Source organism: Toxotes jaculatrix, chromosome 1 (assembly GCF_017976425.1).
Source record: "Toxotes jaculatrix isolate fToxJac2 chromosome 1, fToxJac2.pri, whole genome shotgun sequence".
Taxonomy (NCBI): Eukaryota; Metazoa; Chordata; class Actinopteri; family Toxotidae; genus Toxotes; species Toxotes jaculatrix.
This window is the reverse complement of record NC_054394.1, coordinates 12,374,464-12,399,405: the sequence shown is the minus strand read 5'-3', so window position 1 is coordinate 12,399,405 and position 24,942 is coordinate 12,374,464. Positions and strand designations below refer to the sequence as shown.

The window sequence follows — 24,942 nt, the reverse complement described above, 5'->3', positions numbered from 1 at the left end:
TCCCCATTCTATCTTCTCCCACTTTCCCTCTCTCTCTCTCTCTCTCTCTCTCTCTCTCACACACACACACACACACACACAAAGACACACACACACACTCACACACACCTCTTTCTCCCCCTCTCAGTGACTGTTTTCTCGCTGTGCGCTAAGCCTGATTACAACAAATGAGAGCCAAGCTTCCAACATGTTTACATCAAATACAGCCCTGGGGCAAAGCTACACTGGCTCCAGCCAGTCCACACAGTGCAAACCGTATGGCTCTGCATTGTTGTCTGTGTGCATTAGAGCAGCTAGTCTACTGAGAGAGAGAGAGAGAGAGAGACCTGTCCAGGTATAACAAAAGCTTGACTGTGCCACAAAGCAAGAGGGCAAGTAAGAAGAAGAAATAAAGCTGTTAGGACAGATATATAGAGAGATGGACAGAATAAGGAAAGGGGTTAAAGACACTGAAATTTTGAGAGTGAATGACAGAGACAGAGACAGAGACAGACAGTAATTAGGTCATGGCCATGCATTCAAGCACTGGGATCAAAATCATTTAATGCATCCAAGCTGGTGGAAATATTAGGCCGTCTTGGACAGCTTCTGCCGTATTCTCTTTCAAATCCTTGTCACCAGACACCAAAGCTTCATTTAGATTTATTAACTGTGGCAACAGGTTTAAAGATGGACATAATATTTTTTCCAACTGTCTGTCTTTTTCAGCCTTGTGTTGTAATAAAGCACAGTCCTACGCTGTGTGTGTATGGCCTCACTTTGTTTGCGTACTGTGTAGTGTATGTGTGTGTGATTGTGATTGTTTCTTCTCTGTGTCTGATAGTCTTTTTCTGTTGTGCCTGCCTGTCTCTATCTGTATCCCAGCAGGTAATACCAGAGGGGCTCCTTATATTTGTGTGGGTGCAGCAGCACTCAATTAAGCTGGTTAAATACGCACAAGGATACCTCAGCCAGCCAGAGAGGCTTTGGACTTATATGTCTCCTAGCAACAGGTGCACCAATTATGGTCTGCAGCTAGCCCCAGTGGAATGGCTAAAACAGCCAGTCAGTCAGGCACAAACGTAACCATCCTGCAATGTACAATTATTTTTAAAAAGCCAGGTGGTCAACAATAATGCAACATACTGAGAACTGACCGAATCCTGCACAGTTTTTAAATAACCTGCACATCACTTACAAAACTACAATACTTCTTTTCAAGTCAGTAAAATGTATATTGTATATACAATATACTTGTATATGAAGCATATTTCATTCTACAAATTTTTAGTTTGTGAATTATTTCTTTCAACCATCAGGAAGTTCAAAGATTTCTCTGGTAACCAGTTTATTATGAGGAGGGTGGCCATCTGTTAAAAGTTTTCTATTTTGTTGTGCTTAACGTGAAAAAGTGGTAATTGTTCTGATGGATAAAAACCCCCACAAATACTACTGACTAATGGTTCCACAGGGCTACACTGTGGCTTATTAACAATACCATTAGCTTAGTGTATCTGTCTCTGCACATAAATACACAACATTCCTCACAGAACCCACTGCTATAAACCACGTCTGTCAAAACAATTCAATGTAAACAGTGTCACGCTTTCTGGCCTTTGTTTGTCTGGCTACCGTACATACAGACAGAAAAGGAGCTGACTGTTACAACCACAGCCAGCCAAGGTTATATGACACCCCGTCTCTCTTTAGATCATTGATCAACAGCTGGTCAACACCCTCATATCTTTCTTATTAGTATTAGCTGGTGTCAAACTCCTAACACATTGCAGTCGCTGCACTCTGAGTGAGTGAGATGTATTTGTGTTGCCAGAGCACAAGTTACTGTGACATAAAATTCAGGCATGTTTACTGCTTACTATAATACACCACACAGAGCACTCTATTACTTGCAAGGTCACAAAATGATACAGTACAAGTGGCAGAGTACACACACAGAGCACCAGCTCACGACATCAACAAGCTGGAGTATGGTAATAAGGTCACTAAACTAAATCTAAATAATTCTGACTTTAGAATAACTCCACATTAGTTTCTCCTCTGTGGTTCACTTGCTTCATATTTTCTGTGGCTACACATCTTTACAGCTCCTACATCCTGTGTCTGGGGCCCAAAACCGCAGGCTAGAAATCACTGACTTAAAATTGCTCCTCAACTGAGCCATTAAATTCTACACAGACACGCTGAAAATTTAACACAACCATTCTCTCTGAGGAAATAGCTATCCTACAAGATCCTCAATATCCTTTGGATGAAATGTCACTGGGTGAAAGATGCCTTAAACATTTTCTTTCATTTATATCTAAAATCCACACATGCAATAGTAATTTTTGAGAGTTCTCTACCTTGCCAATCAACAATTCTGCCTAAAGCTCTTCAGAAAAATACAGCTGCTAGAACCCTCTTCACTCCAAACCACCATATAAACGAAACCATTTTTTATAGAACATTGTTATTTATCTAATAGGTTTATCTAATAGGTGTTGCGGATGTGTGTATATGTGGGTTAGAATAAGAGAAAACCACGAGAGAAAACCTTGTGTCCAACTGTCAGCGTTCAAGACTTAACCAGACAAAACTATTCAAATTTTCTTTTTTACACTTTTAATTTGAAAGCGAACTTTTTCATTTAAAATATTCCAAAAACTCCGGTTTCAAATCTTGTCTACACACAGAGAGGCAACACAAAAAAAAAGCCATATTGCAATGGCCTCACAGTTTGTCTCACCGCAATCTGTTGAGTGAAACAGCTGTCGGGGCTCCCACCTAAAGATGACTCAGAGTGATCGAGCAACAACAGTCCATAGCTGGCTGACCACAGGATCACAGGCCTGCATGGCAGGACAGAGACATCCTTGAGTTTGTAAACAAGGCCCTGACTTGTCTGCAAGAGTTTGCCAATACCTTGTGGGGTTCAGGTTATGTTACTGTGAGACAGTACTTGAAGCCAGTACACTACCAGCTAAAAGAGAGTGGTTTGAGCTTCAGAGTGCAGTATACCCAGTTGAAAATTCTCAAACGTCCTATTTTTAAACAATAGTGACATAGAAATACTGGCATGCATTTCAGTGCTTGTAAGGGACATAACTACATAATACTATTCTCGACTATCACTATCAGCTCGACTGCTCACTACTAACAGTAATGCCTCTGGATTAAAGTGTGCTTTATACTATACTACTATACAGGATAATCCTGGGTGGTATTCCCTGCTGCTGGCTCCACCTGCTCCAACATTTTGTAGTCCTGTCCCAAAATACAAATATCTATGCCAAGAGATCCTAGTCTGCAGACATCAAACAGGCCGGGAAGAAGAAGTCACATGGATCCAGAGACACTGACAGACAATACCCTGACCCCACCAAATACAAACAGTGTTTCGTCTGACACCTGATGAAAAATGCAAGGCCAGAAGAATTTGGCATTAAAAGGCCAAGGAGAAGACGACATAATAATTCACTCTTCTTCATCATAAACGTTAACAGAATGACACAGTCATTTTAGATCTTTAACATATGTAAACATGTAAAAGACCAGTCCCAAGGCTCCCTCTTCAGATATCTTCTTGTTTTTCCGTTGACACTGCAGCTCAGTGGTGCATTGATCTGGGCAACAGCATTGCCACAAAAGGAAGTCATCACCATGTCCAGATGGCAGCTATGGCGTCATCTGGTGACGTCACGCCACCAGAGTCAAGACCCAAGGAAAATAAGGGGTCCCGCAGAGACCAAAGGAAGTGCAATCGGTAGAAAGGGCAGTTGCTTGTGTATCATTGTACTTTAGAACAAGATATGACATCCTGTTAAAGTATACAGAAAAAAAAAACAGATGCCATGTTGTTGTTTAGTCTGCCATAACAAATCTTTCTATTAGTGTTGGTAGTATCTGAAATATAGTCAAAATATCCAATCTGTGTATGCAAAGTCTGTGGCAGAGAAACTATATTCACACACTCCGGCACTTGTGTCATTCTGCCTCCAGGGAATAGCTTGCTTCACACCTACAGTGCACCTGGAAACATAATATGTGCAAGCTTGTTAACGGTTTCAAGTGGTCTGACCCCTTTATGTCCAATGTATACCAGGTCAAAGCAGTGGCTGACTTTGAGATTCCCCTCCACTAATATCTACTATTTGTTGCTGTTGTTGCTCATGCTTTTTTAACATTACATTTAACATGTCTGACCTCAAATCCAGCATCTCATTGTGTGCTCTTGTGATAACCTCAAACAATAATGCAAAGCACTGTGTGTGTGTGCGTGTTTGTGTGTGTGTGTGTGTGTGTGTCTGTGTGTGTTGGTTTTACTAAATAAACGTGTTTCTATAAAAACAACAATCACAGGGTAAAGAAATGACCTTTCAATGTGGTACTTTTTGCACAGGGCATCAAAAAGAGGCTAAGAAGACCAGCAATAAAGGGGTGAGTATTTAGTAAACAAAGCCTGACTGTTAGACCTGCTGGACAAGTGCTGATACTATCTATCCACAGCTGTTAATTTTATGTTGACTGTCAGTGTTTTTAAGTGTCTACACAGGAAGTCGGGAACCAAAAATGGTTTGTGTAAGTAGAGTATGTCTTGAAATTATTCTGGAGCATAAACAAATTCCGTAAAAGGTAAGAGAGGTGAGTTACTGTTGAGTTCAACATACAGGAAATTTGAAGTAATTTTTTGATTAGCAATTTACAGCTGTATATTACTATACCACTGTTGCTGTTTCTGTATTTATAACTGAATAGCTGAATATAGAATGATTTATAGATTTCATATTGCTTTTGCTCTATAATCAAATGCAAAATGAAAAAACAGACTCACTTGCTCCTCCCTCCTTCTCTCCCTCATAAAACTCATTCACCCACACATTTTCTCTCTGTGCACAGAGCTCTGCAAACCGCTGCTTGCGACAAGCAAATGCTGTCTGTGACAACATATTGCTGTTTGTCAGTTTGATCATGAAGGTGTATTCCAGTAGCAATACATTTGATTTTAATTTTCAGAACTGGGAGTTTCAACACACAGACTTCTTTCACTTTTTGCAATTATGTAATGTATTTGGAAGTTTATCAAGAACACAACAAAGTGATTTTTAAACCTTGCTGATCTAAAAAAAAAAAAAAAAAGCATGAATGGGATAAAACCTGATTTCTCTCATGAAATGTCTGTTTTGCCTCCTTGATCTTTACTCTAGAGTTTCTCTAAGACTCAAGTCTTGTTCAAGATTTAGCCCACAAAAGTAACAACCATATTAACATAAAACAAATTACATTAAAAAAAAAATACAGCTATGAAATATGTCTGGAGTCTGCTGTCTCCAGACTACAAGAGAACTGACTGAACTGACTGTCAGGGTCAGCTGGATTTGGAATCAACTTTGAAATTACCTTGTCTGACCTAAGATATAAGCCCTCTACTAGCTAGCTACTGCAAGGAAACTGCTATAACCAAACCAACCAACCAACCAGTTCCCTCTGGGGATGAGGAATGAGGGCAAGCATGGCAAACGCTTGGTTGAAAAAAACTGACGGCTAAATTATGCATCGTCACATATGGCAGGATAGCATCTTGGTCTAACTGAGGTTGAAATGGCTAATGATTGGCCTAGAGGGAGCCTGCATGACTGATTGTATGAGGACATAGGCTGTTCCTAAAGCAACAAATGGCAGTAATTTGGGCTCCATTGTTGTTTCAGGAAACTGTGTGTTTGAGTGTTTTATTTTTTTAAGTTGTTATATCTCGTGTATATTGTGCAGAATGAGCGGTGACTGAGTCAGCCTTAGGATTAACCTACTTCCCATATGTAGTTCCAAGCTTTGACAACATGTTTCCTGCAACCAGCAATAATAAAATAATGATAATTACACAAAAAATTCACTGTGTTTTCAATGCATTTTACACGTTACCACAGAGAGAATACACTATTTTGCATTTATATATTATTTAATTTTATCCCTTTTTTTCTAGTTTGTTTTTACTAACTTTTCATGTGTGGTGTCACAGTAGTGCAGTTGGACCAATAATAAACTGTATTTAGGGCCTTAGATAGAAGGCAAATTAAACTTCACAGGCTTAAGATTGCATTTATCCATATTTTGGTTTTTAGATAAAATGCTTTTTCAGTTCTGCATTTCAAAATAAATCCAATATAAGAGGAAATTGATACAAGTGTTCAAGATGTCCTCAGGAGAGTGGACTGTTCGTGGCGATCCTACTGGGCTGATTGGACAGCTGACCGAACTGTCAGTCTGAACTCAGCCATTGTCAGGTTCCACAACACTGGTCATGGCCCAGCTCTAAAGCCCTGCCTTAATCATACACACAAAGGAACCTTGTCACTGGCTTCTTGAAATATTAATGGGACTGAAATCTTCTGCTATTGCTCTCTCTCTCTCTCTCTCTCTTTCTCTCACTCGTTCTCAGAGAAAAGCAGCCATAGCTCTTCGCAGGCTCACCTAGTCTCTCGCAGGTGCTATCAAATGACAGAGCAGCTGACTGGACTATAATGACAGCTCTCTTGCCTGCCTGCTTGTCTTCCTGCTTCAACGGGTTGACTGACAGTCTTGCTGTGGGAGAGGATCCATGTGACAATCCACACATGCAAATGTGTAAAATAAAACCCTAAATCTAATGCTCATTCACAACAGCCAGCTGATGCTGCTGATGCTATAAGAGTGCACAATTGCTTAATCATAGTTCAATAATGTCACAACAGCTATCGACAGACTGAAGGTGGATGTTAAGGTCACAGCGGAAGATGAGAAAATCTTCAACAGGATCCTGTAGGTTTTTAACATTCAAATACCGACATCTGTATTTCAAGTATGATGGGTGTTTACAAGTACAAACTGTGAAGTTAAAAATATATTTCATTCACATACAGAGGGCAATCCCTGCAAAGTGGAAAACAGCTCCTGGGAAGCCACTGCTAAATTCAGCAAATACGTTTGGTTCAGCTTGATTCTTTTCTTTCATCTTTGAGTTCATCACTGAAGGCTGCAAGAGCTGACATCTTAGAGCTGCACCTAACGCAGAGGGAGTGCTCAGTGCATACAGTGGGTACGGAAGGTATTCAGACCCCCTTAAATTTTTCACTCTTTGTTATATTGCAGCCATTTGCTAAAATCATTTAAGTTCATTTTTTTCCTCATTAATGTACACACAGCACAACATATTGACAGAGAAACATGAAATTGTTGAAATTTTTGCAGATTTCTTCAAAAAGAAAAACTGAAATATCACATGGCCATAAGTATTCAGATCCTTTGCTGTGACCCTCATATATTTAACTTGGGTGCTGTCCATTTCTTCTGATCATCCCTGAGATGGTTCTACAGCTTCATTGGAGTCCAGCTGTGTTTGATTATACTGATTGGACTTGATTAGGAAGGCCACACACCTGTCTATATAAGACCTTAAAGCTCACAGTGCATGTGAGAGCAAATGAGAATCATGAGGTCAAAGGAACTGTAGAGTTTAACTTAACTAATGCACGGCCAGCATCAGGTTAACACAGACAGTAAATCAGTCCTGACCTCAGAGGGAAATTTGATACAAAACAAACAAATTTGGAACAAAAAAAAACAAGTTTATGTTCTGTAAAAAGAGATTTGATGGCTGAGCAGCAGCATGTACACTGCCCCAAACATGCAGGAAAATGCCCAAATATGTTACCTTGACGATTGGGTGGCCACCGGACGCTGCTTTGACGGCTCCTCGGCTGCCCTCAGTCTCATAGTGTGCTCGGTGGTGGGCTTTGGGTTGCACCTCTATCTTCAGTTCATACTGGCCAAACTGGCTTGGCAGCGGCCAGTCAAGGGGAGGCAGTGAGGACGTTCTGGGGAGAGAACACCACAAGCATGCACACACACCCACACAAAGAGGAAGAGTACATTACAACTTTGGTATGAAACTAAAATACAGCAACAAAACACAGTGTTCTGTAAAAGATTTCCTCAGAAATACATCTGAGCCCAAAATGGTTGGGGTTATTGTAATTATGACTGTAAATATGAACAATCTGTCCTGACGCTTAAGACGGGGACAGCACAGAATCTTGTGATGCAGAAAAGACACTGTAACAGCCTTAACAGTAAGAATTTCCCTCAGAAACTCTGCTTAGGTACACACACCCTCATATTTTCCATATTTCAAATTATTCTGTACAGATGTGTCAAACCTGCGACACCACAGTGTAAGGTCAAGCAGGACAACCACTCTCTCTACTTCATGGCTGATGACAGCAATCTTTCGTGAGGCTGTCTGAAAGCATTCAAAAGCTGTAAAGGCGGTTTTCCCCCCCTTCATGGTCTGAGACAGTATAATAGGTGTAAAATGGGGGTAAGCATACAGTGTACTTAGCCCCCACCAGACAGTGAATCACTGGAATGCCCACATACATTAGTCCTGTTCTTAAACACAGCACTTGTAATAGGTCAACTTAAGACTTCAAGGGTGAATCATATTCTAAGGGGGACTTTTCTTTGTGAGTCTTCTGTGTGGGTCAGTGAATGGGTGGTAAGATGAGAGAGTGTGTCAGACAGTGAGTAAATTACTGTGTGTGTGTGTGTGAGTGTGTGTCTGCATGCTGTACTAGTGTATATTCTATGTGTAGTGAACCACAGTGGCTGGCATTGTGTGTTTTTCCTCCCTGGCTTTTTTTTTTTTTTTTTTTATCTGTGTAGGCTACAATCATATTTGAACAGCTGCACTCGAAAATAAAACACTCAATGGCCTTCTCAACAGAGGAACTGGGTCTCTCCATCTTAGTGCATTAGATCAGTTTACCCCTGCAACATTTTGTAAACACTGGCATTAGCCGTTAGCATCAACTTAGCTGTAACCTCTTGTTACCAGCTGCGACAGCAGGGCTGGTATTGTTTTTCGCCTTGTGAGTCTGGGTGTGCGTGTGTGTCATCATGGCAAAATGTGGTCCTGGAGACACCTACTGTAGCAAGAACTACCACAGAGGTGGTTTTGAGTACTTTGGCAGGGGTTTATATGCCTGTGTGTGGACAGATTTTGTCACCACAATGACGTCAAAACTGTGCAACACACCCTCACGAAACTTTGCAGTCATGTAAATTAATAATAAGTCGTTTAGATTAATCATTTACTTGTCTTATATTATTATTTTTTAATTTAATTATTATTATTTGCTTATTTTTCCCCACATGGTTACTTCTTCACAAGTCTCCTATTTTATTTTACTGTAATATTTGTACCAAACCACTACAGTACATATGTTTAACTTGACAAGGCACTTGAGTTGTAGCACAAGCGACAATGTAAACCTTTGTCACATCTTATTCATTATTCATGATCCAGGGGGCCTACTGTAGGGCAGCACAAGCTATATGTGTGTCATCCAGGTGTTTTGTCTGGCAGCAATTACAATGTGCCATTGTGCCATTGCCACTGAGGACAGCAATATACACAATCATAAATTAAACTGGATGTGTGTCTATGTATCCATGTACAATCCCACTTTGTCCATGTACGTGTGTCTGTAAGTCTGTGGCTCTGCGTTTTAGCCTGAGTCGGGGAATTGGCTCTGTGCTGTATCATGGACTAAGTGGCAGACACTCTATGCTCCACACGGCTCTCTGCCTCAGCATTAACCACTGTAAGCTCTTTCTGTACCCTGTCACATGGTGGCATAGGCATTTATTTGCCTCTACCCAAAAGAGTACAGGCTCCTAGCATGCAAACATAGTGAATGTAAATAAAAATAACAAGAATTGAAAAGTGAAAGTTTGTAAGGTTCTAGTCAGCATGGCTGACTCCCCTAATTCTTCCCTTTCTAAATGCCGGTCAAATGCTGGCTACGTGCAGACCAATCTGATCAAACTGAATTAAAGACATGTGAGTCAGGCTTTGAGTGGAGCCATTTAACTACGCAAACTGCCCTAAATCAAAAGGAAAGGCTGCATTTTGGAAAGAAAAGGCATGTGTCTGATCTTTTGTAGAAGTTTTGCGCAGCTCAATGGAGCTTTGTGGTCAGAAATCTAACTGAGCTACATCCTGGAGATCCTGCTATCACATATGACATGGAAATGTCACCTAAAACCACTTGAGGTTGTAACTTGTTACGTAAACACTAACTAGCCCGGTTGAGGAAATCACACATGACGACAGGCACATATACCACAAGCAGTCTTCATGATGCTACACTTTTAGCTTTGTTTTTTTTTTTTCTTTCTGCTTTACTATATGGTTATTAATGTGCAGAGCAAGTGCCACAATGAATGTAGAGTGTGCTGTAATATAGTCTGTCACTTTCAGCCCTTTTCAGTTTAATTTTCAATCTGATAGCAGCTCTATTTAAGATTGAACACTCTTACACAGTGTAACAGGGGCATCCTTTTCACCCTTATGTTTTCCTCCCAGCAGCCATGACATAACCACCCAGGAAGTGTGGGTTTGCATGGCTGCTACCGTAACAGGAGTAGAGGAGGACAGAGGAAATACGAGCTTTGTGACTGATCAGAGCAGGAGCAGCAGCCTATGTCCTGACACAGCATAACCTTTCTCAAATGTCTAAGCCATAGTGTAGTGTCTCCAAGTCCAAACACATTCCCACAACCTAGTCTTCTCTATAATCTCCATTGTTCTACTAACATCATTTCCATCCACTCAATTAGGTAATTTTCTATCTACCCATATTGATGAATGTGAGGTCCCGTCCTATTTTAGGTCACAAAGAAAGGCACCTTGTAAACAAATTTTCTTCTCATAGGTTTATATTGTTTTTTGCAGTTTTATATCGAGACACCATACATCTGCTGATTCATCTAATGAAACTGCATTTCTCATCCCAAAGGTTATCCTGCTTCATCCAAACCCAAAAAACACAGCAAATTAGCGAAGCAGTAACAGTTGTTTTATTCATTCCAATGATGTTGACGTTGCTTGCTAGATTATTCTCTTTTTTTCCAGCTGAGGCTCTGTTTACTGACTGGAGCTGTATGAACTGTGTTTCCCAATGACTAAATCTGGCTTTTTATTTAAATAAAACTTTTGGCAACCAACGCGTAAGAGTCCCCTTAATACCTCATTATAGACTTAGACGTTATAGGCTAAGGCGTGGGCAGACTCTTCGTCAAAGCAAGTGTCTGAAAACCCCACCGATTTTTAATCCCACCCACTCTAACCCAATCCCACCCATTCCACCTGGGCCATCTGTTCAAAACACCACTAGCACATGTATGTATGCGCATAGGCAATTTAACCTTCTATGGCAGACAGGAACCCACCTCACTTGACTCTGCTGTGAAAATGCAAATGTAGTTCTAACCTGTATTTTATGTGAGTGACTACTGAGGGCAGGTTGGGCAATAGCACAGTAGCTTTAGCAGGGATGGCTACAAGGAAATACTTGTAGGACAAAATTAGAGTAAACACCACTGTTAAAAAAAGAAGTACCTGTTGCAGCACTAACTCTACAACAATGCAGACATTGTTCTGTCACTGCCTTAGTCCTGGAAATTTCACTTGCAAGGGCAAAGATGCAAAGATCAAATGGTGAGTCATCACTGAGCTGCCCCTGTTAATGTCTGGAGAGTGTTAGGTCTATGTGAGCAAGCATTTGTGTTATGTCTATACACGTGTTTGTGTGCGTGTGTGTGTTGGCCCCCTTGCCATATGTGCCCTGTGCTGATTTACAGCGCTAGGGGCCAGTGCACACAAACAAGGCCATGTCTTCATCTGCTGCACACATTGGAGAACAGACAGCAGACTCCTCCTAAAAAAACTCCATTATGAGATTCTGATCGCACCCGTCACTCTTTCATGTGGAGATTGTGTCCGTGTGTTTGTATGCATATGTGTGTTTGGAGGAGTTGGAGGGGGTGTGCGTCCGTGTGCTTCCCTCCACACACTAATAAACTTGTATGACTCTGTGCTGTAACTAAGTCAGATTTATGCTGCTGATATAAAGCTCAAAGTTCCCTGTTACTGAACATTGATCTGTTCGAGTTCCATCAACAGGCTTATTATGCACCTAACATGCTATTTGATACTAATTTACTGCACTGCAATGTTTACACTTGTCTCCTAGATCAAAAAGGGCTTTTAGTATTTATGACAGCTCACAACACTCAATAAAAACATTCACCACCGAGGTCCATTGTTCAGCCTTGACCTACTAATTGCTTTTAAGATTGACAACATGTGCCGTCTTGCCAAGCGGCGATTGCATTAATAATTCACAAAAATACTGATAAAGAAGCTGTTATTGCCACACCACCTTCTGTTTTTGGCTCTAAGTTAAAAACACCTTCAAGCTTTAGGACGTCATCCATCAAGATTCAATTCCTCACCACTAATACAGTCACGACTGTCGCCCAGTCTGTCTCAAATACAAACAGGAAATAGAATAAACAAGCGGATTGCCACAGAAAGTTCTTTAATCAGTTGAGAAATTAGTCCTCACTGACGTCTGAAAAGATTAAAACCTTTTTATCTCCTACTGAGTCTTCCACATCTGCATAAATCATTTGCTCTAGCTGGAAAGAATTGCAGGATTACATCTGTGAGATGGAGTTGAATTTGGAAAAGATTGTTAATCAGGATAATCCCCACTTTTTTTGTATTCTCCTCAACATCAGCTAATTTACCTGAATATAGGTGTATGACCGGGCTTGGGTTTATTCCATGAGAAGTGGGAGGGGACTGAGAGGAACTGTTCCCCAGGCCCATCCTTCTTCAGGCTGTGCATGGCCTCATCTGAGGGAGAGTCTAGATTAGGAGACATATTTCCTTGGTCATCTAGCACTAGCTCCCCTTTCCCAGACTGCATAGCTGTTCTATCCTGTGAGGTCTTCCTTGTCTTGGATGGGATGTCTGCTTCAGACGGGCAGCACTGGAAGGGTGACATGCCTACTGAAGGACTGCCAACCCAGGTGTCCTCTGTAACGCTGCCCCTAGGTGAAGGTCCTGGCGTGGGTGTGGGTGAGTGATGTGGAGACAATGAGCCGGGATAGCAGATGTCTGCGCTAGAGTGACGCCTCTTCCCACAGGGTGAGGTGGGACGTGAGGAGGGCCTGGAAGGTGGCCGAGGGCTAAGCCAATTTTCATCAGTGACACTGGTGCGCGGCGAGTGGCAGGGGGACTGTCGTGGTGACAGGCTGACAGAGTGGGAGTGGTGCACGAAGGCAGGGTGGTGGTGCTGCCAATGGGGCTGCTCCTCCAGAACTCCACCACCGGTTTGAGGGGAGGCACAGCCTGGGGAAGTAAGTGGAGAGCCCAGGGTAAACCGGGCAGCTGCTTCATTTAGCTCTGATTCAACATCATCATAGATGTGTGAGAATGATTCACAGGAGGAGGCATCAGAGAACCAGCTCCTAGAGGAGAGGCTGCTGCATGGGCTAGGGCTGAGCGAAGAGTCCCGGTATGAGTGGTCCAGCCGCAAATACAGGTGGTCTCTGGACAGGCGCCTATCGCCTTGGTAGTCCCCATCGGGGCCATTGGCCCTCAGATCCTCCTCATTGGCATCCATCTCCTGCTGGCAACTAGGGGAGATAGAGGTGATCTGGATACTGGGGCACTCAAAGGCTTTCGGTGCCTCCACAGGAGCAGAGGGCAGCAGGGGGGAGGTGCCATACTTGGAGTCTTGTGCCTCATAGCTTGGAGGCTCAGATCCTAGTTTGTGTGACTGAAGGCGTGGGGAAGTGCTGATGACCTGGGAGTGAGACTGCATGCCATGACGAGGCAGGCTAATAGACTGGTGGTTAGTGACCATAGACTGGGGCTGGCCCACATTTAGGATGTAGAATGATGTGTTGTCATCCGGCTCCAGTTCTAGAAGAAGAAAAGGAAGGAAATATTAAGATACAGCTATCTGGAGAATATATGATTTGAATATTGTTGTTTTTTTCTTCATGTTTCTAAGTTTGATTTTACTGAATTCATGAAGAAGCGCAAATACATTCTTAAAACAAAATCCTGATCAACAACACACTTCTTGATGAGATCAAGATTAACATTGCATGAGTTACACTGGACAAAGGTAACCAACTGTTAAAATGTCCTAACTATAAAGATTTCACCTTAGCCGTTGCACCACAGCTCCACAAGCCACATTCATGTAATCAGTTTTGGTACTGTACCTATGAGCAGAGTGGCACATCTAAGGTTGTGTTTATGCAGATCAAGATAATACAGCAGTAAGCAACCACCCGTAATTCAAACCACACTTTTATCGTTCCTATCACAGTCAAAAATCTAAGTCACAAGTATAGCAGACAAAAACAAGACTGTGAGAAAGGAATAATGACTTTAGTTCCATTTAAGATTAGCTCGCGTTGGTTTTTCAATCCAAAACAACAGATTCAAAATAAAACAGCAATTATGAGGCAAAACTGCCAACCACAAAGGTACCTAGCCTGTTTGCTACTTTTAAAATGGATATAAAGAAAATATGCAATTGGTCATTACTTGAGTCAACTTGCTGATACTCCGTTCCTCCTACTAGTAATGTATTCATCCTGCTCCTGCCTTGTTTTCACCCAACACCAAGCTACACCTGGACAACACCTGAGCCTCTGGTTGCCAAAACTGCAAGAATTATTTGGTTGCAGACCCATGTGCGGTTGCACCCTGAGTTTGCGGTTGCAACTGAGCCCAGGTTCAGGAAATTAGAGGCCAGAGTGTTGCTGGGTAGCAGGCAGTGATACAGGCATTGTTCCAAGAGGGATAACCGATGAACAGCACTACTCAGGAAACAAATTCACACAACGGTGCGTGCTGTCGGCTGTCATCACAGCTAGCGCCGGCAGGCTATTTATACCAAAGGTCATCCGGCACAGGCAGCATGTACACACACAAGCACACACACCCACACACAAACAAACAGACAAAAGCCCATTGTTCACATTGGCACTACTCTGTTAGAGGTTATTGATAAACTTCCACTGGATATGCTCTGCTGCTCCCATTGGGAATAGCCCTCCACCCCGCCTCCCCCCAGAGTGTTTCAGATGTGAAAAGTTAATTTCACATGCAGACACACTTTCACATTAGAAATTTAGAAATCGATATTTTATTTTTCTATTATTTTTGTACCAAGAGTAAATCCGAAAACCTTAAAAGAGACACAAATAAACAACAAAAAAGTAAAACAAAGCAAACATCATGCAACACTATCCTCCCTGCCATGTCCTGTCTTTGGCCTTTGAAGATATGATGATACAACAATACAACTTCTGCTTTACTGTGAAAGGGAAAAACAAAAAAAAAGAAAAAGATTAATATCCTCCAGAAAACTGCAAAGTGGCCAGGGCAAAAATATAGGCCAATGAGCATTCATAAAACATATAGTGTAGCTAAAACCACAGACTAGCCTGCACAGGATAAGGTTGTGAAATCATTACACAACACTTCCCCATAATCCTTAAATATACCTGCATAAAAATAAGAGACTGTTTTGTTACATTTTAACCGAGTAAATATTAAGTCTTTGCTTAAATAGGTCATTACTTTGTCATAAGTCAATATAAGTTCCCATATTAGTTTCCTCTCACACTGAGTGATAACCATATACTAGTAATACAACAGCTTTATCAAATCAGACATTAAGACTAGTCTTTAAGAAGTTCATAAAAAGGAAATAAGTTTTGGGAATGAAGTGTGTATCTACGATATGCTTCTGCCCTCCCTCTCTATTCAACAGCAGCAACAGAAGCAGTAGCAGCAAGCTCTTTATTTATAGCTGCTTGGCTTCGCACTGGCCCTGCCTGCCTGTCACAAGACCCAGCCCTGGATCCTGCGACGAAAGCTTCTGACTGACTGACAGGGAGCAAGAGAAGGACAAAAGAGTCAAGAGGAAGAGAAAGAGGCTGCGAAGATTAGAAAAAAAAAAAAACGCTGTTTCCTTTCACTCACTGATAGTCTGAATTGGGAAATACAGTACCATGACAAGAACAGAGGAAGAATGAAGGCAAGAAAAAGTGAGAACAAAACAGAGAGGGCAGGGCAGTAAAGACAGACACACAGACACGTACATCTTAAGTGAGAGAGCCACACATGAGCCTTGCCAAAGCACCACCCATTTATCACCAACTACACTGTATTGTACATTATACCATGCTCACAGACAACACAAACATCACCTGTAACTTTAGTGACATGTGTTTCTTCCATTGTGGCCTTTGTTGTTTTGTTTTTTTTTCCAGGGTTGCAAAATGTTCCCTATCTGTGGTAATGATGATACAGCAAATCCATTTCATAAGCGTCATTCCTTCTTCCTCTATCAACTAATAAAAAAAAGAAAAAATCAATTTAGAGTAAAAATAAATCACAATTAAACAATTTTGCCTGCATTCATTTTTCCTTCTTATGGCCCTTATCCAAGAGACTAATTTAGGGAAACATTTTAAAAATATTTGATTCACAGAGAAAAAGAGTGAGTTGAGAGCAGATATCCCAGGGTAGAATAGATATCAAAACACAATATTCACAAGGAGGTACAGCCAGGTGATCATGATTGCATGACACTACCAGAAGAAATAAGGTATTTCCTTAGTACCAGCATATTGATAGCAGCATAAACTTGTCATATATTCTGTACAGATGCAATGAATGTAGGGAGGTCTTATTCCAAACTCCCACGTAAAAAAAATCACACAAATGAATTCAACATTACTATACTATCCGATTTCGTAAAAAAAAAAATCCATGAAGTGTTGTTAAACTTTCCTGAGTATAACAAAACCTATATCTCACCACATTTGATTCATTATAATTAATACCCAAACATACATGTAGAGCTACAAATCCAAAAAACGATTAATCAAACTCAACAGCAATAACAGGACCCTTAAGACATATATGACAACACTGTTATACAAAATATATTCCAAGTAAAAAGTAAGCAGTTCCGAGAAGACTGGGGCAGATGAGGAAGTGCACAACAGCACAATAAGTCATCATCATGACAGAAGCAGCAGAGCCAGTAACAACAACATGTGGCAGGTAGAAACTGCAGGGATTAATAAGGAGTTCACAGACTAAATAGTTGAATATAAGTTTTTATGGATCAGGCAACTGCCTCGTTAAACAATCCTACGACTCATATCATAATCTTCACTACTATGGAAATGTCCTGCATATTTCCATGATATACATTACATGAACTGTCATTCGCTAATTTTAGCTCTGTTGAATCACACCAAAATGACATTAAATACTGATAATTCAGAGCAGGGCAGGGCATTCCCAGGTGCTGACGGAGTAATGAGGCGCTGCCGTAGTAAATTAGGTGTTAATCACACACAAATTGAGAGCGCAAATTGAATGCAAGTTGCACTGAAGTTTACCCTGGGCTTTAATGTTTATAAATCTGGCACTGTGTTTTTATTTTCCTTTTTATGTGGTATTGTTTTGTTGTAAAACTTACTTGTTTATTTATTGCAGATGGATGTGATAAATAACAAACGCTGCTCTTAAACATCAAGACTAAATGGTAGTACACAATTTGTGCCTCGTACAGATTTCCTCCACAAGTAGTCCCAAACTGATATGATTTGGCATGAATTTAAATTTCAAGCAGATCTTCATGTCTAGATACCTGATGCCAGTCACTGCTAATCAAGGGACTACCAATCAGCCAGTGGTCTACTTAGAACAAAGAAGCCTTTTGCTGCCATGTTTAAATAAAGTTGTATCAGTGGCAATGGTTGACCAGCTCAATCATGTATATGTGTGTGTGTATGTGTGTGCATATCATATAATTACTATGTTTGGATAAGATTTGTAATACATACAAATATACATCTTAAGAACATATTATGCTATGGGAAAGAGTCTTGGACTTTGAATTTGATGCCATGTCATGCATCAGATCTGGTGATGGTAATGAGAGCAGTAACTTGTCTCTGGACTGTCTGTTTCCCAGTCTCCTAAGGTAACAGATTAGAAATCCCTCTGCTGGGTTGCCCTACAGTACCAGTGGTATAATGTTCATTTAACATGCTCACAGTTCAAATTGATAAATGTTCCATAGTAGCTTCAGGCTTATTTGAAAAAAAAGTTAAAAGTTAAAAAAATAGTCAAACAGTCCATCTACTTTCCTACTTTTGTTGTATCCATCATAACGTGGCGGAGAGAGTTAAGTGGCAGTGTTGCACAGATGAGGGTCATACAGGGGACGACCATGTTACCTGGCCCACAGCCCTCTCCCTGCCCTGAGATAAGATTAGCCTGCTACCTAAAACCCTCTAGTGTGGGGAAAGGGCTGGGTGGTGGGAAACCCCCCTGTCAGAGCCAAACACAAGTCACCTTAGGAAAGGAGGTCAAGACGAAAGGAGAGGAGAGGAGAGGAGAGGAGAGATGAGGTGAGGAGAGGAGAGGAGAAGAGAGGAGAGGAGAGGAGATGAGAAGAGAGGGGAGGAGAGCAAGTAGTGGTACTGTTGTTTTATCAATGGCCTTGGTTGCAAAGCCCCAGCACTGTTCCTGAAACCTCGGTCGTCACACACGCCTTAAGTGTCCATACATCAGACAGCCAATCCGGTTAAATAAAGATCTCTAAGAGGCTTTGCTGTACCTAAGCTAATAATAGCTCTACCTCACTGGGAGATGTTTTCGGTGAAGCACGGATTGTTGGATGTTTGTGACACACCACAAACACTAGTGTGTTCTCAAGGCAACCACTGGGAACAGCCTGACCCACTGGTGATGGTGGCATTCACTTTGGCTCCTCGACACAAAGCTCAACAGGCCTCTGGCTGACCGTCACTCTGCCTGGGGATTCTCACTTGGGGGATAATCCATAGAGACTTTGTTCCTCCCTCCTCCTACTCTCACTGCACACAAAGCGTGTCAGGGTCCTGTGACCGGCAGTGACACACAGGCCCACATTCTGAGAAAGCCCAGTTTACTACTGAGGGAGGGGAGGATTTTTCTCTCCCAGAGAGGATGACAAGCTCTCTGCTGCTGCAGGTTCCTGCTGGTGCACACACGATCTTTCTGTCTTAACTCTTTCTGTGTGTATATGTGCATGTGTATGGTGGGATGTATAACAGTGTGGGTGGTGTTACGAATGTGTGTATGTTCCTGTGTGGCTGTGGTTGTGTCTCTGTGCCTTCCTGTGTCTTTTTGCACATACTGTATGGGTAAATGTAAGTGTACCTTAGCGTGTGTGAGGGTTCGTGTGTGTGCACCCCAATTCATATGACTGTCTTAGGTTACCCACTTGCCCCAACACCATGCGGTGCTGGAGCAACAAGGTAACCTAAGCCAGGGTTCCCTTTGTGGTGGGCAAGCAAGTTGATTAGAACCGGCTCTGCTTACATCCCCTGTACAGAAGGCTTTGTGTTCAGCCAAGTCTCCTCTTTCAGCTCTCCTAAAGAGCTCCTGACCAACAGAGCACAACACAACTGTGCCAACAAGTCATGTACTATAAGCCTCATGGGATAAATGGCACATAACTCAGATAAATAACCAATTAACACATTTTAAAATAGTAAATGTGATATTTTTTAATTCGGTTGTCTGTAGAATAACTGAAAGATCTAAACCCTGCTAATGCTAATGAAACACTGGGAAATCTTTCTTGAGCATTTTAGACATCTGTTTATCATACCACGTCAACTCAACGATACAATATGCAATCCTTTTTATGCACAGAGTTGGGACGCACTGAACTAATGTTTTCTTTGCTAACACCAATTCCAACACCTTAACTTATGGTATGTGCCAATACATTTTACCAATCAGACATCCATTTTTCCAAATTTAAAATCAGTTTACTTCACTGGGTGGAACTTGTTAGGAAGGTCCCAACAGGGCAGGGATTGCTGTGGCGCTAAAAACTAAGTGGCAGTCTGTTATGACTCAATGAATGAAGTGAGTGAAAACACGAGATTTATCATGACATTGGTGAAGAGCATATACTTTGATTAACACATTAAATATGCTCCATGCTGCTTTTTTAGAATGACAAATTTTCTTTTGTAATTTTAACATTTGCGTTCATATAGGTATTTGCAGTGATTCCCTGCAAAGCTCACGAAAGCAAATGTAAATCCTACTCCCTGGGTTTTCCAAGAAGTCTGTGGCTGGCTGGTTGCCTACATTTCTAAACACGAAGCCTGTGACGCACATGTACACACGTATTGTAAGGGTTGGCCTACACCTGTGGCTCTAAACCTCGCTGACTGGGTTTGTTGCCAAACCTACTGGTGATCCCTGTATGTGTAGGTGGCTAGGTCTGTGTACATATCAAATTTAGTGAGAGTGAGAAAGAGCAAAGTCTAAATGTGAGGAAGAACAAGGAAGGCTGGATTTATGTAGAGTCCTAAGATACACAGCACACATACACCAGAATCCTGATGTATGGGTCTCAGTTTAATCTGGCATCTGCACCGGCTTGTTATTGTCTTATCCTGTAATGTTATGTTAGGGTTACATCAAAAAGCCTTCCTGTGCCGCCACAGCAGACTCACCAGCCAGCAGAGGCTTAACAATGGCAGCCTAAGCCAATGTTAACATATGCCGGCAGCTAAATTAAGCTCCTAATTAACAATCTCATGCCGAGATAACATTATGGGATAAACGCAGAGTGCCAAGTAACCACCTGAACTAAATACCCACCAAGGCACGAAGATCCCTTTCAAACACATCACTAATTACGTTTAGGATCTATTAATTTCATACTCTACAAAAAAAAAAAAAAGATCTCATTAAAGGTTAATACTTATGTTTTAATCATAATCATAATAATCTTTATTTAAAATGACATTTATAAAAAAGAAAGAAGAAAAGAGTTAAAAGAAATACAACATAAAATGAATACCAAATAAGACCAAATAAAATGCCTTAAGATGAGAATGGACCACATTGAAAAGAGAGCCCTGACTGTGAATGCCTGAGATCCTTAGACCTGAAGCTTCACTGTTGTGGGGTCCTGACACCAAAGCACCAGTCAGCCTTATACTTTGTCTAAACAGATTGTGTAGTGAAAGCAGCAACAGCAGCCTCAATCCTTTGTCAGTGTCAATGCAAGGTATGTTCAGGCACTGTGTTGCTGCGCTGGTCAGCCGTGTTTGGCAGCTCTCAGAGCTCAGTACACAATCGTTCTAATTATGTGCATAAACACGGAAGAAAATGATGACTTCTCTCTTGAGAGAGAAAGTCTTAAATAGCAAAGGTATATTTTCAAGAACTAGGCTTAGTAATTCAAACAGGATTGCTGATTTGGAATCATTTCACTGGAAGCATCTGTCATCCAGCAGTTAAAATATCAGACAAACACCAGATAATACACAGAACGCGTCAGTCACGCACGGTTCATCAGGACATACCGCTGAACGTTGGCAGAAATGAAACTCAATAACGTGTCTTTGCCCCACAAGGAGCACATGACTAGAAAACAGAAACTGACTCAAGACAGACCCCTGGGAGACCTCACAAAAAAGTAAGATAGATGAGAAGGATGCTCCTTCTGCCATGACAGCAAATGACACACATATTTGACAGCCATGAGCAAAACCAAAGTAGAGCCACAACACTGCCTGGCACCATGATGATCCACCATATCAAGAGCCTGCTCCAAAAATTAACACAAGTATGCCCAAATGATTTAATGGTTGCTATTGCATTTGCCCTTTGTATTCACGGATAAGTCTGACATTTAATGGCCCAGTAAAAAACCTCCTCTTTGTTGTATCTGTGAGCGTGTTTACATACACTTAGGAAACTGGGTTAGTGTCTGCTTTTTGTAGTAACCAGGTTTCTTAAATGTCATGTAGACAAGAAACCTGGTTTCTAAGTTTTTTCATGCACGCATTTGCATGATAAAACCCAGGACCAAGATTATAACTTGTAGATGTAAGTAACATAACATAGTCAGAAAAAAAAAAAAAATCTGTTTCCAGCTGAACAGCAGGCTATTTTTAAAATTCAGACATGCACACTGATTTTGTAAAAACTAAACAAGGTGTCCTCTCAGCTGCAGCATCACACACAACAAACATATTTCAAGTATGCCAGTCTTGGTTTAAAAATAACGGTTATTTCAGTGCATTAAAATGCATGGATAACGTGGTTCCTCGTGCATGTATCTGAGCACACAACTGGCCAGATCATTCATGTATGTTTTGGTTTTCAGTGAAGCAGGAGAGCCACAGTGCATTAGAATATTGGCCTCCAAGGCGAACACAAGCGGCTTGATGGCCTGCAATAACCCAGAGCAGATAACATCAGAGGCTACTGCTAGCAGGGGTGACATTTAAACAATCTGTCAGGGCTGACTGTGCATGTGCCTGAAAAAGTCAGGCGGGGGAGAGAGAGAGAGAGAGAGAGAGAGAGAGGGAGGGAGCAAAGGAGAGGGACAGAGAGGGGGAACAGAGCTATTGTGTGCCTGCATGTGTGAGAGAAAAAGTTAGAAATTGAGAGAGACAGAGTGTAAGAGAAAGAAATACAGAACGGAGAAAGTATACTACAGTATGGTGAGTAGACACCACTAATAAATGCACAAGGGCGTCAACAAATATCCTCCAACTAAACTTCATAACAAATCATATAGATTATCATGCTATGTTCTTTGTTGTACAATGTTCTTTGTTGTATCAAAGCATCAACAAAGTAAAAATCTGTAAATTGTATATATTAGACATGTTTTTCATCTTCCTAATTTCCATATGTTAACAATGGCCACCCAAACCTCCTAGCCTTGACCCACCTTCACAACATAACCACAAATTAACTACACAACTGTACGAGCAGAACCTCTTCCTATCTTCTATGCTGCTTGCAGTAACGGAAAAGATGAAGAGGATATAATGAGGTAATAAAAAGAAAGGCAGTGTCCTCAAGTAAAGGGTCCATCTGATCTGCTTGGGGGGAGAACCTCTTTACAATCCTGTTACTCTTTATCATGCTTGAAATCAGACCAACACAAAAACAACAGAAAAAACTGGGAGGAAGCAATCAAGGAGAAAACAGGAAAACACCAATTTCCCCTCCAACAAAAAAAAAGGAAGAGATGCACATAGAGAAAAAAACCTGAAGTAGGAAAACCCTTCCTTGACGTTTTCACAGCTCTGCAAGTCTATACATGTTTCACGAAATAGAGTATCTTTACCACGGAGACCCAATTCATGCTTTACTCTGTTGAGCGTAATATGGATAAATTGATGAGCTGTTATGGTTATGGTTAGGGTTAAAACCTCTATCTACAATTGGCGTGTAATGCCCTTTTCACACAGCTGTCAAAGTCCACGTGGTCCACATTCCAACTGTGACCCGTGTAGTAGGGTCCTCTCAACCACATGGGCCCCAGTGGGAATGTGTACCATCAGCCCCTTGAAAGTCCAATTGGTGCATCGCAAGTTTAAAAGTGTGAACACTTAACATTTTCCTATTTATTACATCTCAAACCTCCTATCATTGTTCCCCTCCAATAAAAGGCCGTTGCAACAATCACTGCTTCTTCATAACTCTTTTTAGAATACGTCACACCCAATCACTGGACATATAGAAGGAGTGGGACAAGAAAAACTGTATGGGGCAGAGGTGCCAATACCATGCATTAGCCTGACTGAAGTATAGCTTTGAGGCTTAGCCTAAAATAAAATGGGACTCAGACCACCCTAATCCCTGCGTAGCAAGCCGCGCCTCATAGTAAAAGGGGGACCACAGAGAGAGAGAGAGAAAAAAGTAGAACTAGATGCAGGAGTTCAACGGCTTTCTCTCTGGTGTAATGCAGCCTCTGACATGTTGATACAGCGCAGCCAGCGGTAGCTTCAGTTACACTAAATTTAAACTAGACAGATGCCACACATAGTTACTCATGCCTCGCCCCGGGAAACAAACGTCTCATTCATCACAGTGGGTGCTGGGGACCCCTTCAGTTCAGTAAGGTTAGGGGGCACCCACATGGTGATCTAGCCCCACATGTGGACCTCATGCATGACTGTCTGACCTTTGACCTCTCTCTTGTTTTTTACATTTTCATAGAAACATCAGAATTTGTAGGTGCATAAACAATCTTTTTCCTCACACATACAGCCTTTCATCTAAAATAGAAGTTTAACAAAATCTATAGAAATTTGCTGACTGTCAAACACTCCACAGTCCTTTTCTTCTTTAAAAATGACCCAAGGTTTATTTTCTATGTATTTTGTTTTCTCTTATTTTATTTCCTTTTTGCAAGTTTTTTTTTTATATATAATTTGTGGTGAAGTCAGTTATAATAATAATCCCTATGTATATCAACAATTATCAAGATCTTACAACATGACATCAAATATCAGCAAGCTTAACAATTAAAATGATAAAAAATATTTAGTATATTTATAAATATAAATATAACTTTAGGAAAATTAAATAATTAGCAAAGTGGAAGTGAAAGACTGAGTCAAGTGATTTAATGTTGGACCGTTTAATCTTAGAGTAACACCTCTAATTAAATTAGCTTTATGGTTGTTTTTCTTTTGTTGTTTTTTCCCATGAAAAATGTAGTATCTTCTGTTGTCATTTCAGGGAAGCTTTAATATTATATCTCGCAGGCTTTAGAACAGCCTGTACTCTAATGACAGCTGTTTGTCTGAGTGGTTGCTCCCACCCCTAAACCTAAAAGTCTAGACAAACACACACATGAACACACAAAACACACCTGGCTGGAGTCTGGGAGTGCCAACACACTCACCTGGCGATGTGGCACACAGCATTCTTCCACTCCTCTCCTCGTTACGATCGCAAAGTGCTTCAGCAGTAAAAAGTTGAAGGCTGCAGACGTGCCGGGGCGAGAGGGGTTCTCCTGCTCTAAGTACGAACGAGTCACTAGAACCTGCCGTCTGCCCTCTGCCACTCTCTTTGGGAGCTCAAAATAGTCCACCATGAGAGCGATGTAATTTCAGTCTTTCAGTCTTTCCCACGACAAGGACTGAGAGGATCGTGCTCTCGGTTCAGAGAAGCAGAGCAATGACAACAACACAGACAAGGGCAAAATAGCT

General features: G+C 41.3%; 1 protein-coding gene across 1 annotated transcript in view; it reads right to left on the bottom strand.

The window, feature by feature from the left end:
• LOC121185768 (nuclear factor of activated T-cells, cytoplasmic 3-like) overlaps positions 1-24,942 on the bottom strand; it is a 55,471-nt gene extending 30,529 nt beyond the window's left edge. Inside the window, 4 exon segments of the mRNA XM_041044215.1 lie at positions 7,664-7,826; positions 12,607-13,789; positions 24,636-24,707; positions 24,710-24,942. Coding sequence (XP_040900149.1) covers positions 7,664-7,826; positions 12,607-13,789; positions 24,636-24,707; positions 24,710-24,827 — 1,536 coding nt within the window. The 5' untranslated portion in view covers positions 24,828-24,942.